The sequence below is a fragment of the Sinohyriopsis cumingii genome, chromosome 13 (assembly GCF_028554795.1).
Source record: "Sinohyriopsis cumingii isolate HCF-2022 chromosome 13, ASM2855479v2, whole genome shotgun sequence".
NCBI classification, from domain to species: Eukaryota; Metazoa; Mollusca; class Bivalvia; order Unionida; family Unionidae; genus Sinohyriopsis; species Sinohyriopsis cumingii.
In genome coordinates this window covers 17588486-17603830 of record NC_142973.1, presented here as the reverse complement: position 1 = coordinate 17603830, position 15345 = coordinate 17588486, and the positions used below count along the sequence as shown (strand labels likewise).

At 35.7% G+C, this 15345-nt stretch overlaps 1 protein-coding gene across 1 annotated transcript in view; it reads right to left on the bottom strand.

Annotated features, from left to right (window-relative positions):
• The window catches only part of LOC149784996 (doublecortin domain-containing protein 1-like), a 159056-nt gene that overhangs the window by 51951 nt on the left and 91760 nt on the right, over positions 1-15345 (bottom strand). The window contains exons 24-25 of the mRNA XM_089978689.1: positions 13012-13152; positions 10808-11054 (exon numbers count right to left, since the gene is read on the bottom strand). Coding sequence (XP_089834815.1) covers positions 10808-11054; positions 13012-13152 — 388 coding nt within the window. The remainder of the gene's footprint in view (positions 1-10807; positions 11055-13011; positions 13153-15345) is intronic.

Here is a 15345-nt window from a genome sequence, read left to right as displayed (position 1 = left end):
TCTACAATTAGTCTATGATGCATATTCTATGCACAAATGGTAGAGACCCTGATCTACAATTAGTTTATAATGCATGTTCTATGTACAAATGGTAGAGACCCTGATCTACAATTAGTTTATGATGCATGTTCTATGTACAAATGGTAGAGACCCTGATCTACAATTAGTCTATGATGCATGTTCTATGTACAAATGGTAGTGACCCTGATCTACAATTAGTCTATGATGCATGTTCTATGTACAAACTGTAGTGACCTTGATCTACAATTAGTCTATGATGCATGTTCTATGTACAAATGGTAGAGACCCTGATCTACAATTAGTCTATGATGCATGTTCTATGTACAAATTGTAGTGACCCTGATCTACAATTAGTCTATGATGCATGTTCTATGTATAAACTGTAGTGACCCTGATCTACAATTAGTCTATGATGCATGTTCTATGTACAAATGGTAGAGACCCTGATCTACAATTAGTCTATGATGCATGTTCTATGTACAAATTGTAGTGACCCTGATCTACAATTAGTCTATGATGCATGTTCTATGTACAAATTGTAGTGACTCTGATCTACAATTAGTCTATGATGCATGTTCTATGTACAAATGGTAGTGACCCTGATCTACAATTAGTCTATGATGCATGTTCTATGTACAAATGGTAGAGACCCTGATCTACAATTAGACTATGATGCATCTTCTATGTCCAAATTGTAGTGACCCTGATCTACAATTAGTCTATGATGCATGTTCTATGTACAAATGGTAGAGACCCTGATCTACAATTAGTCTATGATGCATGTTCTATGTACAAATGGTAGAGACCCTGATCTACAATTGTTAGTCTTTGATGCATGTTCTATGTACAAATGGTAGAGACCCTGATCTACAATTAGTCTATGATGCATGTTCTATGTACATATGGTAGTGACCCTGATCTACAATTAGACTATGATGCATGTTCTATGTACAAATGGTAGAGACCCTGGTTCTATGCACAAATGCTAGAGACCCTGATCTACAATTAGTCTATAATGCATGTTCTATGTACAAATGGTAGAGACCCTGATCTACAATTAGTCTATGATGCATGTTCTACGTACAAATGGTAGAGACCCTGATCTACAATTAGACTATGATGCATCTTCTATGTCCAAATTGTAGTGACCCTGATCTACAATTAGTCTATGATGCATGTTCTATGTACAAATGGTAGAGACCCTGATCTACAATTAGTCTATGATGCATGTTCTATGTATAAATGGTAGAGACCCTGATCTACAATTAGTCTTTGATGCATGTTCTATGTACAAATGGCAGAGACCCTGATCTACAATTAGTCTATGATGCATATTCTATGCACAAATGGTAGAGACCCTGATCTACAATTAGTTTATGATGCATGTTCTATGTACAAATGGTAGAGACCCTGATCTACAATTAGTCTATGATGCATGTTCTATGTACAAATGGTAGTGACCCTGATCTACAATTAGTCTATGATGCATGTTCTATGTACAAACTGTAGTGACCTTGATCTACAATTAGTCTATGATGCATGTTCTATGTACAAATGGTAGAGACCCTGATCTACAATTAGTCTATGATGCATGTTCTATGTACAAATTGTAGTGACCCTGATCTACAATTAGTCTATGATGCATGTTCTATGTATAAACTGTAGTGACCTTTATCTACAATTAGTCTATGATGCATGTTCTATGTACAAATGGTAGAGACCCTGATCTACAATTAGTCTATGATGCATGTTCTACGTACAAATTGTAGTGACCCTGATCTACAATTAGTCTATGATGCATGTTCTATGTACAAATTGTAGTGACCCTGATCTACAATTAGTCTATGATGCATGTTCTATGTACAAATGGTAGTGACCCTGATCTACAATTAGTCTATGATGCATGTTCTATGTACAAATTGTAGTGACCCTGATCTACAATTAGTCTATGATGCATGTTCTATGTACAAATTGTAGTGACCCTGATCTACAATTAGTCTATGATGCATGTTCTATGTACAAATGGTAGTGACCCTGATCTACAATTAGTCTATGATGCATGTTCTATGTACAAACTGTAGTGACCTTGATCTACAATTAGTCTAAGATGCATGTTCTATGTACAAATGGTAGAGACCCTGATCTACAATTAGTCTATGATGCATGTTCTATGTACAAATTGTAGTGACCCTGATCTACAATTAGTCTATGATGCATGTTCTATGTATAAACTGTAGTGACCCTGATCTACAATTAGTCTATGATGCATGTTCTATGTACAAATGGTAGAGACCCTGATCTACAATTAGTCTATGATGCATATTCTATGCACAAATGGTAGAGACCCTGATCTACAATTAGTTTATAATGCATGTTCTATGTACAAATGGTAGAGACCCTGATCTACAATTAGTTTATGATGCATGTTCTATGTACAAATGGTAGAGACCCTGATCTACAATTAGTCTATGATGCATGTTCTATGTACAAATGGTAGTGACCCTGATCTACAATTAGTCTATGATGCATGTTCTATGTACAAACTGTAGTGACCTTGATCTACAATTAGTCTATGATGCATGTTCTATGTACAAATGGTAGAGACCCTGATCTACAATTAGTCTATGATGCATGTTCTATGTACAAATTGTAGTGACCCTGATCTACAATTAGTCTATGATGCATGTTCTATGTATAAACTGTAGTGACCCTGATCTACAATTAGTCTATGATGCATGTTCTATGTACAAATGGTAGAGACCCTGATCTACAATTAGTCTATGATGCATGTTCTATGTACAAATTGTAGTGACCCTGATCTACAATTAGTCTATGATGCATGTTCTATGTACAAATTGTAGTGACTCTGATCTACAATTAGTCTATGATGCATGTTCTATGTACAAATGGTAGTGACCCTGATCTACAATTAGTCTATGATGCATGTTCTATGTACAAATTGTAGTGACCCTGATCTACAATTAGTCTATGATGCATGTTCTATGTACAAATTGTAGTGACCCTGATCTACAATTAGTCTATGATGCATGTTCTATGTACAAATGGTAGTGACCCTGATCTACAATTAGTCTATGATGCATGTTCTATGTACAAACTGTAGTGACCTTGATCTACAATTAGTCTAAGATGCATGTTCTATGTACAAATGGTAGAGACCCTGATCTACAATTAGTCTATGATGCATGTTCTATGTACAAATTGTAGTGACCCTGATCTACAATTAGTCTATGATGCATGTTCTATGTATAAACTGTAGTGACCTTGATCTACAATTAGTCTATGATGCATGTTCTATGTACAAATGGTAGAGACCCTGATCTACAATTAGTCTATGATGCATATTCTATGCACAAATGGTAGAGACCCTGATCTACAATTAGTTTATAATGCATGTTCTATGTACAAATGGTAGAGACCCTGATCTACAATTAGTTTATGATGCATGTTCTATGTACAAATGGTAGAGACCCTGATCTACAATTAGTCTATGATGCATGTTCTATGTACAAATGGTAGTGACCCTGATCTACAATTAGTCTATGATGCATGTTCTATGTACAAACTGTAGTGACCTTGATCTACAATTAGTCTATGATGCATGTTCTATGTACAAATGGTAGAGACCCTGATCTACAATTAGTCTATGATGCATGTTCTATGTACAAATTGTAGTGACCCTGATCTACAATTAGTCTATGATGCATGTTCTATGTACAAATTGTAGTGACCCTGATCTACAATTAGTCTATGATGCATGTTCTATGTACAAATGGTAGAGACCCTGATCTACAATTAGTCTATGATGCATGTTCTATGTACATATGGTAGTGACCCTGATCTACAATTAGACTATGATGCATGTTCTATGTACAAATGGTAGAGACCCTGGTTCTATGTACAAATGCTAGAGACCCTGATCTACAATTAGTCTATAATGCATGTTCTATGTACAAATGGTAGAGACCCTGATCTACAATTAGTCTATGATGCATGTTCTATGTACAAATGGTAGAGACCCTGATCTACAATTAGACTATGATGCATGTTCTATGTCCAAATTGTAGTGACCCTGATCTACAATTAGTCTATGATGCATGTTCTATGTACAAATGGTAGAGACCCTGATCTACAATTAGTCTATGATGCATGTTCTATGTATAAATGGTAGAGACCCTGATCTACAATTAGTCTTTGATGCATGTTCTATGTACAAATGGCAGAGACCCTGATCTACAATTAGTCTATGATGCATATTCTATGCACAAATGGTAGAGACCCTGATCTACAATTAGTTTATGATGCATGTTCTATGTACAAATGGTAGAGACCCTGATCTACAATTAGTCTATGATGCATGTTCTATGTACAAATGGTAGTGACCCTGATCTACAATTAGTCTATGATGCATGTTCTATGTACAAACTGTAGTGACCTTGATCTACAATTAGTCTATGATGCATGTTCTATGTACAAATGGTAGAGACCCTGATCTACAATTAGTCTATGATGCATGTTCTACGTACAAATTGTAGTGACCCTGATCTACAATTAGTCTATGATGCATGTTCTATGTATAAACTGTAGTGACCCTGATCTACAATTAGTCTATGATGCATGTTCTATGTACAAATGGTAGAGACCCTGATCTACAATTAGTCTATGATGCATGTTCTACGTACAAATTGTAGTGACCCTGATCTACAATTAGTCTATGATGCATGTTCTATGTACAAATGGTAGTGACCCTGATCTACAATTAGTCTATGATGCATGTTCTATGTACAAATTGTAGTGACCCTGATCTACAATTAGTCTATGATGCATGTTCTATGTACAAATTGTAGTGACCCTGATCTACAATTAGTCTATGATGCATGTTCTATGTACAAATGGTAGTGACCCTGATCTACAATTAGTCTATGATGCATGTTCTATGTACAAACTGTAGTGACCTTGATCTACAATTAGTCTATGATGCATGTTCTATGTACAAATGGTAGAGACCCTGATCTACAATTAGTCTATGATGCATGTTCTATGTACAAATTGTAGTGACCCTGATCTACAATTAGTCTATGATGCATGTTCTATGTATAAGCTGTAGTGACCTTGATCTACAATTAGTCTATGATGCATGTTCTATGTACAAATGGTAGAGACCCTGATCTACAATTAGTCTATGATGCATATTCTATGCACAAATGGTAGAGACCCTGATCTACAATTAGTTTATGATGCATGTTCTATGTACAAATGGTAGAGACCATGATCTACAATTAGTTTATGATGCATGTTCTATGTACAAATGGTAGAGACCCTGATCTACAATTAGTCTATGATGCATGTTCTATGTACAAATTGTAGTGACCCTGATCTACAATTAGTCTATGATGCATGTTCTATGTACAAATTGTAGTGACCCTGATCTACAATTAGTCTATGATGCATGTTCTATGTACAAATGGTAGTGACCCTGATCTACAATTAGTCTATGATGCATGTTCTATGTACAAACTGTAGTGACCTTGATCTACAATTAGTCTATGATGCATGTTCTATGTACAAATGGTAGAGACCCTGATCTACAATTAGTCTATGATGCATGTTCTATGTACAAATTGTAGTGACCCTGATCTACAATTAGTCTATGATGCATGTTCTATGTATAAGCTGTAGTGACCTTGATCTACAATTAGTCTATGATGCATGTTCTATGTACAAATGGTAGAGACCCTGATCTACAATTAGTCTATGATGCATATTCTATGCACAAATGGTAGAGACCCTGATCTACAATTAGTTTATGATGCATGTTCTATGTACAAATGGTAGAGACCATGATCTACAATTAGTTTATGATGCATGTTCTATGTACAAATGGTAGAGACCCTGATCTACAATTAGTCTATGATGCATGTTCTATGTACAAATGGTAGTGACCCTGATCTACAATTAGTTTATGATGCATGTTCTATGTACAAACTGTAGTGACCTTGATCTACAATTAGTCTATGATGCATGTTCTATGTACAAATGGTAGAGACCCTGATCTACAATTAGTCTATGATGCATGTTCTATGTACAAATTGTAGTGACCCTGATCTACAATTAGTCTATGATGCATGTTCTATGTATAAACTGTAGTGACCTTTATCTACAATTAGTCTATGATGCATGTTCTATGTACAAATGGTAGAGACCCTGATCTACAATTAGTCTATGATGCATGTTCTATGTACAAATTGTAGTGACCCTGATCTACAATTAGTCTATGATGCATGTTCTATGTACAAATGGTAGAGACCCTGATCTACAATTAGTCTACGATGCATGTTCTATGTACAAACTGTAGTGACCTTGATCTACAATTAGTCTATGATGCATGTTCTATGTACAAATGGTAGAGACCCTGATCTACAATTAGTCTATGATGCATGTTCTATGGACAAATTGTAGTGACCCTGATCTACAATTAGTCTATGATGCATGTTCTATGTATAAACTGTAGTGACCTTGAACTACAATTAGTCTATGATGCATGTTCTATGTACAAATGGTAGAGACCCTGATCTACAATTAGTCTATGATGCATGTTCTATGTACAAACTGTAGTGACCCTGATCTACAATTAGTCTATGATGCATGTTCGATGTACAAATGGTAGAGACCCTGATCTACAATTAGTCTATGATGCATGTTCTATGTACAAATTGTAGTGACCCTGATCTACAATTAGTCTATGATGCATGTTCTATGTATAAATGGTAGAGACCCTGATCTACAATTAGTCTTTGATGCATGTTCTATGCACAAATGGTAGAGACCCTGATCTACAATTAGTCTATGATGCATGTTCTATGTACAAATGGTAGAGACCCTGATCTACAATTAGTCTATGATGCATGTTCTATGTACAAATGGCAGAGACCCTGATCTACAATTAGTCTATGATGCATGTTCTATGCACAAATGGTAGAGTCCCTGATCTACAATTAGTTTATGATGCATGTTCTATGTACAATGGTAGAGACCCCGATCTACAATTAGTCTATGATGCATGTTCTATGTACAAATGGTAGTGACCCTGATCTACAATTAGTCTATGATGCATGTTCGATGTACAAACTGTAGTGACCTTGATCTACAATTAGTCTATGATGCATGTTCTATGTACAAATGGTAGAGACCCTGATCTACAATTAGTCTATGATGCATGTTCTATGTACAAATTGTAGTGACCCTGATCTACAATTAGTCTATGATGCATGTTCTATGTATAAACTGTAGTGACTTTGATCTACAATTAGTCTATGATGCATGTTCTATGTACAAATGGTAGAGACCCTGATCTACAATTAGTCTATGATGCATGTTCTATGTACAAACTGTAGTGACCCTGATCTACAATTAGTCTATGATGCATGTTCTATGTACAAATTGTAGTGACCCTGATCTACAATTAGTCTATGATGCATGTTCTATGTACAAACTGTAGTGACCCTGATCTACAATTAGTCTATGATGCATGTTCTATGTACAAACTGTAGTGACCCTGATCTACAATTAGTCTATGATGCATGTTCTATGTACAAATTGTAGTGACCCTGATCTACAATTAGTCTATGATGCATGTTCTATGTACAAATGGTAGAGACCCTGATCTACAATTAGTCTATGATGCATGTTCTATGTACAAACTGTAGTGACCTTGATCTACAATTAGTCTATGATGCATGTTCTATGTACAAATGGTAGAGACCCTGATCTACAATTAGTCTATGATGCATGTTCTATGTACAAACTGTAGTGACCCTGATCTACAATTAGTCTATGATGCATGTTCTATGTACAAATTGTAGTGACCCTGATCTACAATTAGTCTATGATGCATGTTCTATGTACAAACTGTAGTGACCCTGATCTACAATTAGTCTATGATGCATGTTCTATGTACAAACTGTAGTGACCCTGATCTACAATTAGTCTATGATGCATGTTCTATGTACAAATTGTAGTGACCCTGATCTACAATTAGTCTATGATGCATGTTCTATGTACAAATGGTAGAGACCCTGATCTACAATTAGTCTATGATGCATGTTCTATGTACAAACTGTAGTGACCTTGATCTACAATTAGTCTATGATGCATGTTCTATGTACAAATGGTAGAGACCCTGATCTACAATTAGTCTATGATGCATGTTCTATGTACAAATTGTAGTGACCCTGATCTACAATTAGTCTATGATGCATGTTCTATGTATAAATGGTAGAGACCCTGATCTACAATTAGTCTTTGATGCATGTTCTATGTACAAATGGCAGAGACCCTGATCTACAATTAGTCTATGATGCATATTCTATGCACAAATGGTAGAGACCCTGATCTACAATTAGTTTATGATGCATGTTCTATGTACAAATGGTACAGACCCTGATCTACAATTAGTTTATGATGCATGTTCTATGTACAAATGGTACAGACCCTGATCTACAATTAGTCTATGATGCATGTTCTATGTACAAATGGTAGAGACCCTGATCTACAATTAGTCTATGATGCATATTCTATGCACAAATGGTAGAGATTCTGATCTACAATTAGTCTATGATGCATGTTCTATGTACAAATGGTAGTGACCCTGATCTACAATTAGTCTATAATGCATGTTCTATGTACAAATGGTAGAGACCCTGATCTACAATTAGTCTATGATGCATGTTCTATGTACAAATGGTAGAGACCCTGATCTACAATTAGTCTATGATGCATGTTCTATGTACAAACTGTAGTGACCCTGATCTACAATTACTCTATGATGCATGTTCTATGTACATATTGCAGTGACTCTGATCTACAATTAGTCTATGATGCATGTTCTATGTACAAATGGTAGAGACCCTGATCAACAATTAGTCTATGATGCAAGACTCTGATCTACAGGTGCATTAAGCAATAACAACAGATCTGGATCTATTCTGTTTACGCACAGGTAAATGTTGTAAAACGTATTTTGGTTTTCTGCATCATGTAGAATAATGATGTGTCATACAATCTCCTATGCTACTTTTTTATACTAGTCAGCACAGCGAAACTGCACACCTGTAGTCCCATATTATGGTACATTCTGGTCAGCACAGCAAAACTGCACACCTGTAGTCCCATAGTATGGCACATACAGGTCAGCACAGCAAAACTGCACACCTGTAGTCCCATGTTATGGCACATACTGGTCAGCACAGCAAAACTGCACACCTGTAGTCCATGTTATGGCACATGCTGGTCAGCACAGCAAAACTGCACACCTGTAGACCCATGTTATGGCACATACTAGACATCACAGCAAAACTGCACACCTGTAGTCCCATGTTATGGCATATACTGGTCAGCACAGCAAAAGCGCACACCTGCAGTCCCACATTATGGTACATACTAGACATCACAGCAAAACTGCACACCTGTAGTCCCATGTTACGGCACATACTGGTCAGCACAGCAAAACTGCACACCTGTAGTCCCACATTATGGCACATACTAGGCATCACAACAAAACTGCACACCTGTAGTCCCATGTTATGGCACATACTGGTCAGCACAGCAAAAGTGCACACCTGTAGTCCCACATTATGGCACATACTAGACATCACAACAAAACTGCACACCTGTAGTCCCATGTTATGGCACATACTGGTCAGCACAGCAAAAGTGCACACCTGTAGTCCCACATTATGGCACATACTAGACATCACAACAAAACTGCACACCTGTAGTCCCATGTTATGGTGCATACAAGGATAAGTTGCTGTTCAACCAGAACTCAGAATTTCCTGATAGATCTCCTATTTTCTCCACATTAAAACCATCACAGAACAAATGCAATGCTGTCATTCTTATTTTGTTCTAAAATGTATAGTTCAGGTTTCCTATAACCTTCTTCATCTATGACAGATATCTTTAGAGTTATTGTTGGGTGGAAGACAAATGATTGAAATATCTGAAGGATGGGAGGAGAATGGAAAGAGGTAAGGCAATACTCTACAAAGGACTGGCATCCAACCCATGGGGATTATGAATTACTTGACAGCATGGACTCTGTTAAGTTATGATCTTAAGAATCAACAGTATGTGAAATATATATTAACCTCTAACTGTATAATGCAAGTTATTCACACATAAATAAATCAACCGACAGAACTAAGGATCAATTTAAAATGCAACTTTTGATAATAAAAATGCGTGCTGGTGATGCTTGATTAATGCCATAGATGCAATCCAGAGGTTATGGTGTAAATCAAAATTGGCTTAAATTAATGTAGCTTTCCCAAAAAATACTTGTAAATTAAGGAAGTTCTTGGGTAAATTGTTACTCTAGATTTTCAAGTAATTTTTATGCATAATATTCTCAGTGAGATGAGAGATGCACATGCATGCAAGAATGTGAGCTGCACATGAGCCACAGCACATGCCATCAGCAACGGTGTAAAAATGAGCACAGTGGCACAAACTGAATGTTATTTCCTCATTATAAATGACATTAAAATGAAAGCATGTAAATAGAATTGGCATATATCAAGTTTCACCTGTAATTATTGTGAGGGGTATTATGAATTTTATATAGTCATATTTCTGTACCTATTTCTTTTACATACGAATCTTTCTTCTCTATGACTTTCATAAAACTCTTCCAATAGCCTTCTATACAAATAAATTACATGTATTGTAAAATATACAAAGTTGTAGTAAATAATAATTAGGTACTTACACTCTGGGTTTCTGAGGGCAACATACTGCTGCATTTTTCTCACATCCCGGGTAAGATCTGACAAGAGTTTATGTCGTTGCTGCTCTACTTTAGACAGTGAAGGATCACACCAGGCTTCTCCACATGAAACATAAACCAACTGGTCTCTCCTCAAATCCAGGAGGGAGAATTTCTCATCTCCTTTCTCGTCAAACAGCCGTCTTGCAGCAAAGGGAAGGTTAAGCATTGCTGTACACTGATCCAAAAACTGCAAAGATGATAGCAGATGATATGTTAAAGATTCTTCACAGGAGTTACAGATATAATGAAAAATAACTTGGGAAGCTCTATGCACAAAGAAATGAATCTCAGTAAAGTTAAAGAAACATTTCTGCATGTTACAGACTTGGAAGAATTTGGTTGTGAGCTTTAAAACTATGACGGATATTTAAACACCTTTAAACTCTGAAAGGGAAAAATCAGAATCATGCATACCAGAGATGTGAAGATCACATAGGCAGCCAATGGGGTCCACTTTGGTGGCAGTGGTGGTGGTGGTGGTAGTGGGTACCACTTTTAAAATTCAAAAATGCCTTCTCCTAAAATATTTTGCATGACTGTATCAATCCAATTCAAACACAACTTTTATTCACTACTCTTATCAAAAGACACTAAAGTCTTCACTGTCATTACTAACATCTGCTGCCATACTAAAAGATACCAATTAAGTATTCTCATCTATCCTTTGTGTGGAATCACTGCCAAGTTTCTACACTATGTTAATACTTTTGGTTCTACCACACTGATATTTTTTCATGAAATGTTCTAGTCAGGAAACATTTTTATAAATTGTTTTACCACATGATCTTCTACTTATGTAGGAAAATCATGACCAATAATAAGTCCTATAAATAAAAAGACCTCAGAATCTATGAAAGAAGTTTCATTTTGGAATGCTGAAAAATGAAGTCATTTTCTTGTTGCCCCCCCCCCCCACCACCTTTCCATAGGGTAATTGTTAATTTGGAGCTCAGACATTTCTTTGTATTAGTTACTTCTCCACAGCAAAATGCCATATCTATCATAGAAACCTTGCAAAAATTCAACTCCCTCTTAATTTAGAACTGGCAATGATATGTGGAAACTGAAATGAATCTCAGAAGGATTTGCAGGTATGATATTAGGACAAAAATGCCAGATAATATTCTTAAATAACATCACTGACAACTTCTATACCTATTCATATACAATCAAAAAGTATTAAATTCCAGTGACATAACTGGGTGTTTCAGATATCAAAAAAAATGTATCAACTTTCAAGGACATGGGAGGGTGTTTCAGATATCAACAAAACAGTATTAACCTCCAGGGACAACTGTGGATGTTTCAGATATCAAGTTCATCCATTTTTATTCCAAAAGTGTAGAAAATGTAATAAGGCATAGGATTATTACATGTAGCCTGTTTGTCTACAATGTCTAAAATATCAGGGATAATGTCTTCTGTGCCTGGAGCTCAAGGTTAGTTAGAAACAAGTACAAATTGCAGAAAAATTTAAGTCTTTGTCTCTGTGAACAAATAAGATGTGGATTTATTAAATGTCATACCAATTACTCAATATACCCTATGTGCTATTAATATTTGGTAAATTTCATATAGTTATGTCATAAAGAGAGAACCCTAAATGAGTCACCATTTCATATTAAATTTCATGAAAATTGTTGTTGTTGTTGCTGTTGTTGTGGGGTTTAATGCCATTTTTCAGCACACGATTGGCTATAATTGGCGGCCAGTATTAATGGTGGAGGAAGAACCCGGGAAAACCCCGGAAAGAACCACTGACCCACGAGAAGCTACTGGCAAGCTTTCTCACATACCCACATTGGCTGAATCCGAGACTTGAACCAGTGCAGACAGAGGTGAGATGGCAGTGATCCGTAACGGAAAGCGCTTTAGACCACTCGGGGCCCCCCAAATTTCATGAAAAGAGTTTAATAATACTAGATGCTGCTGGCTGCTTAAAATGAGTTATTCCATTTAATCCAACAAGATCCAATGACTTCATATTAAATGAGCATTGTGTTTGATAATTTATTTATCACATCACTGCAAACATTTACTGGACTCCTCCATACTGCTAAGGGACATTGCTATTAGCTGTTATGTTAAACAGTGACATACAATGTTTATCATGTAATGATATATATTATCTTTTAAACACTCACCATAATAAAGTCACGTTCACGAGAGTAAATATTGATATCATCTTCCATTCCTTGATCCGCATCATCTTGGGCTGTGGTCTTCTGCACTTTCTGCCTGTTCCTCTTCTTTTCATTCTTGTCCTTCTTTAAGTCTTTTGTCATCTAAAGGTAAAGTGATAAATACTGCAGAGGACAAGGTCCATCATACAAAATCTTTGTCATCTACAGGTAGAATGGTAAACTGACAAATATGGCACAGGACACGGTCCATCATACAAAGTCTTTTGTCATCTACAGGTAGAATGGTAAACTGACAAATATAGCACAGGACACGGTCATCATACAAAGTCTTTTGTCATCTACAGGTAGAATGGTAAACTGACAAATATGGCACAGGACACGGTCCATCATACAGTATTTTGTATTTTATCGGTAAAACAGTAAAATTAACAATACTGCACAGGTCAAGGTCCATTATACAAATAATTTGAGACTGAAGTTAACTGAGATATTGCTAACTATATCCATTTAACCAACCGTTAGTCTATCACTATATATTCAAACAAATCTAAAGCCAATCTTACCATCGGATATGTGTAAACAAATATATAAATCACACCTGAACCATTATTATTAGACTACAACTTTACTATGTTGTGTATATTTAATTTGCATTGTTTGTTACTTAGTTTTTTTTTACATTGTTATATTTCATTACATGCTATTGTAATGTAACATTGTATGTTGGACTTGACCTTGCCCAAATTGAGTTCATTTCTGCTTGATCTGAATTTCCTTCTTTATTCTCTTCTGTAAACAACTAATACATAGCTAAAAAAAATTATATGCGTATGGGTTTAAACCAGAATTATTATTATTAATAGAAGTAAATTTGTTTATTTGGGTCTAGGTCTAGGTTTTGGAATTTCCTTAGTGCATCTGACATAGTCCAGGTTGTGGTTTCAAATAATAACCAATATTTTTATTTTGTAAACATCAGAATCATTCTAGAAGGTTATTTTCCATTAGGTAATAGTTTTTTTTATAGAAAATACTGAGGTCAAGTAAAAAACTATATAATCTTGTAACTGAGAGGATTTGTCATGCATGCTTTAACTCACTAACCCCTGGTACTGCATTTACGTGACAGGAGGTAGTAGCCTACTGCTGAGCTCTGTAGCGTCAAGGTCATGTATGATACAATAAGTTGGTGGTATTATAGAAAGGTAGACAGATGTAGCTCTACAATGATACTAAATAATCTGGAAGTTCTAGTTGCATGACAAAATACAGAGGGAAAAACCTAATTTTCTGGACCCAATTTTTTCCCACCCAAAATATGCCCGTGGTCAGAATTAGATTTTGTGTCCGGCTTTTAGACTTTTTGGTTTCAGATCTAAGGCAGACCAGTCTGAACTGCACACAGACAGATGAACCTCTGGAAAAAGTAGGATAAGATGGGCATTTGGAATAAAAAGCGGTCTCGACATGAAAATTATGGGTCTGTTAAGCAAAATAAAAAAATAAAAAAAGAATTCCAACTTTTACCCTTCTGCTCATGCACGAGTGAAATAGCCAATGAAAAACGATGCTTCTAACACAGCTAGGTATTAGGCTAATGGAAAATCTGTTGGAAGTCGATGTATTAGGATGTATTCAGAAATAACCCCCAAAATGTTCTCCTACTTGCATTTCAGACAAAATTGACAAAAACCTCCAGGGGTTAATGAGTTAAGTTCTGGCACAAACAAGTTGCATTATATGTTGTGTCCAGTATTATTTTGGGCTGGAATCTATTTTCTTCACATTATGAATTCAAGTGATCATTTTTCTCTGGAAATACAAAAGTACTCTGATAAAATGTTTGGATAGAGACATTCACTGGAATTTATAGTGAATTCAAACCTGGAATCGTATTACTGTGATTCAACAAAAGACTGTTGGCACATCAGTACTTTGTAGGCTACAACAGACACATCAATTCTCTAGGAGCTACCGCAGATGCATCATAGCCTTCAGTTTTGAATTTAATTTGTGCTTCTACTGAATTTTATTCAGGACTTTAAATTATTTGGACTCGAGTCCGTAATTCTATGATTGTTTGGGATTTACTTTGTAATACTGTAAATACCTTTATATTACATTTTCACTTTCTATTCTAGGGAAATAAATTATTTGTTGACTTTTACAAAGCTTGTTGCTTTTCACTCTCTTCTATTATTTATTTTAAGAGCATAGACTCATAACATTAATTTAGTCATGACATATTTGTCTGTAAAGTTATATTTCAGTAATTTATGTGGCAATATTTGTAAAACAGTCTTTTGTCAAAGAAAATATGAGGCTAATGACTAG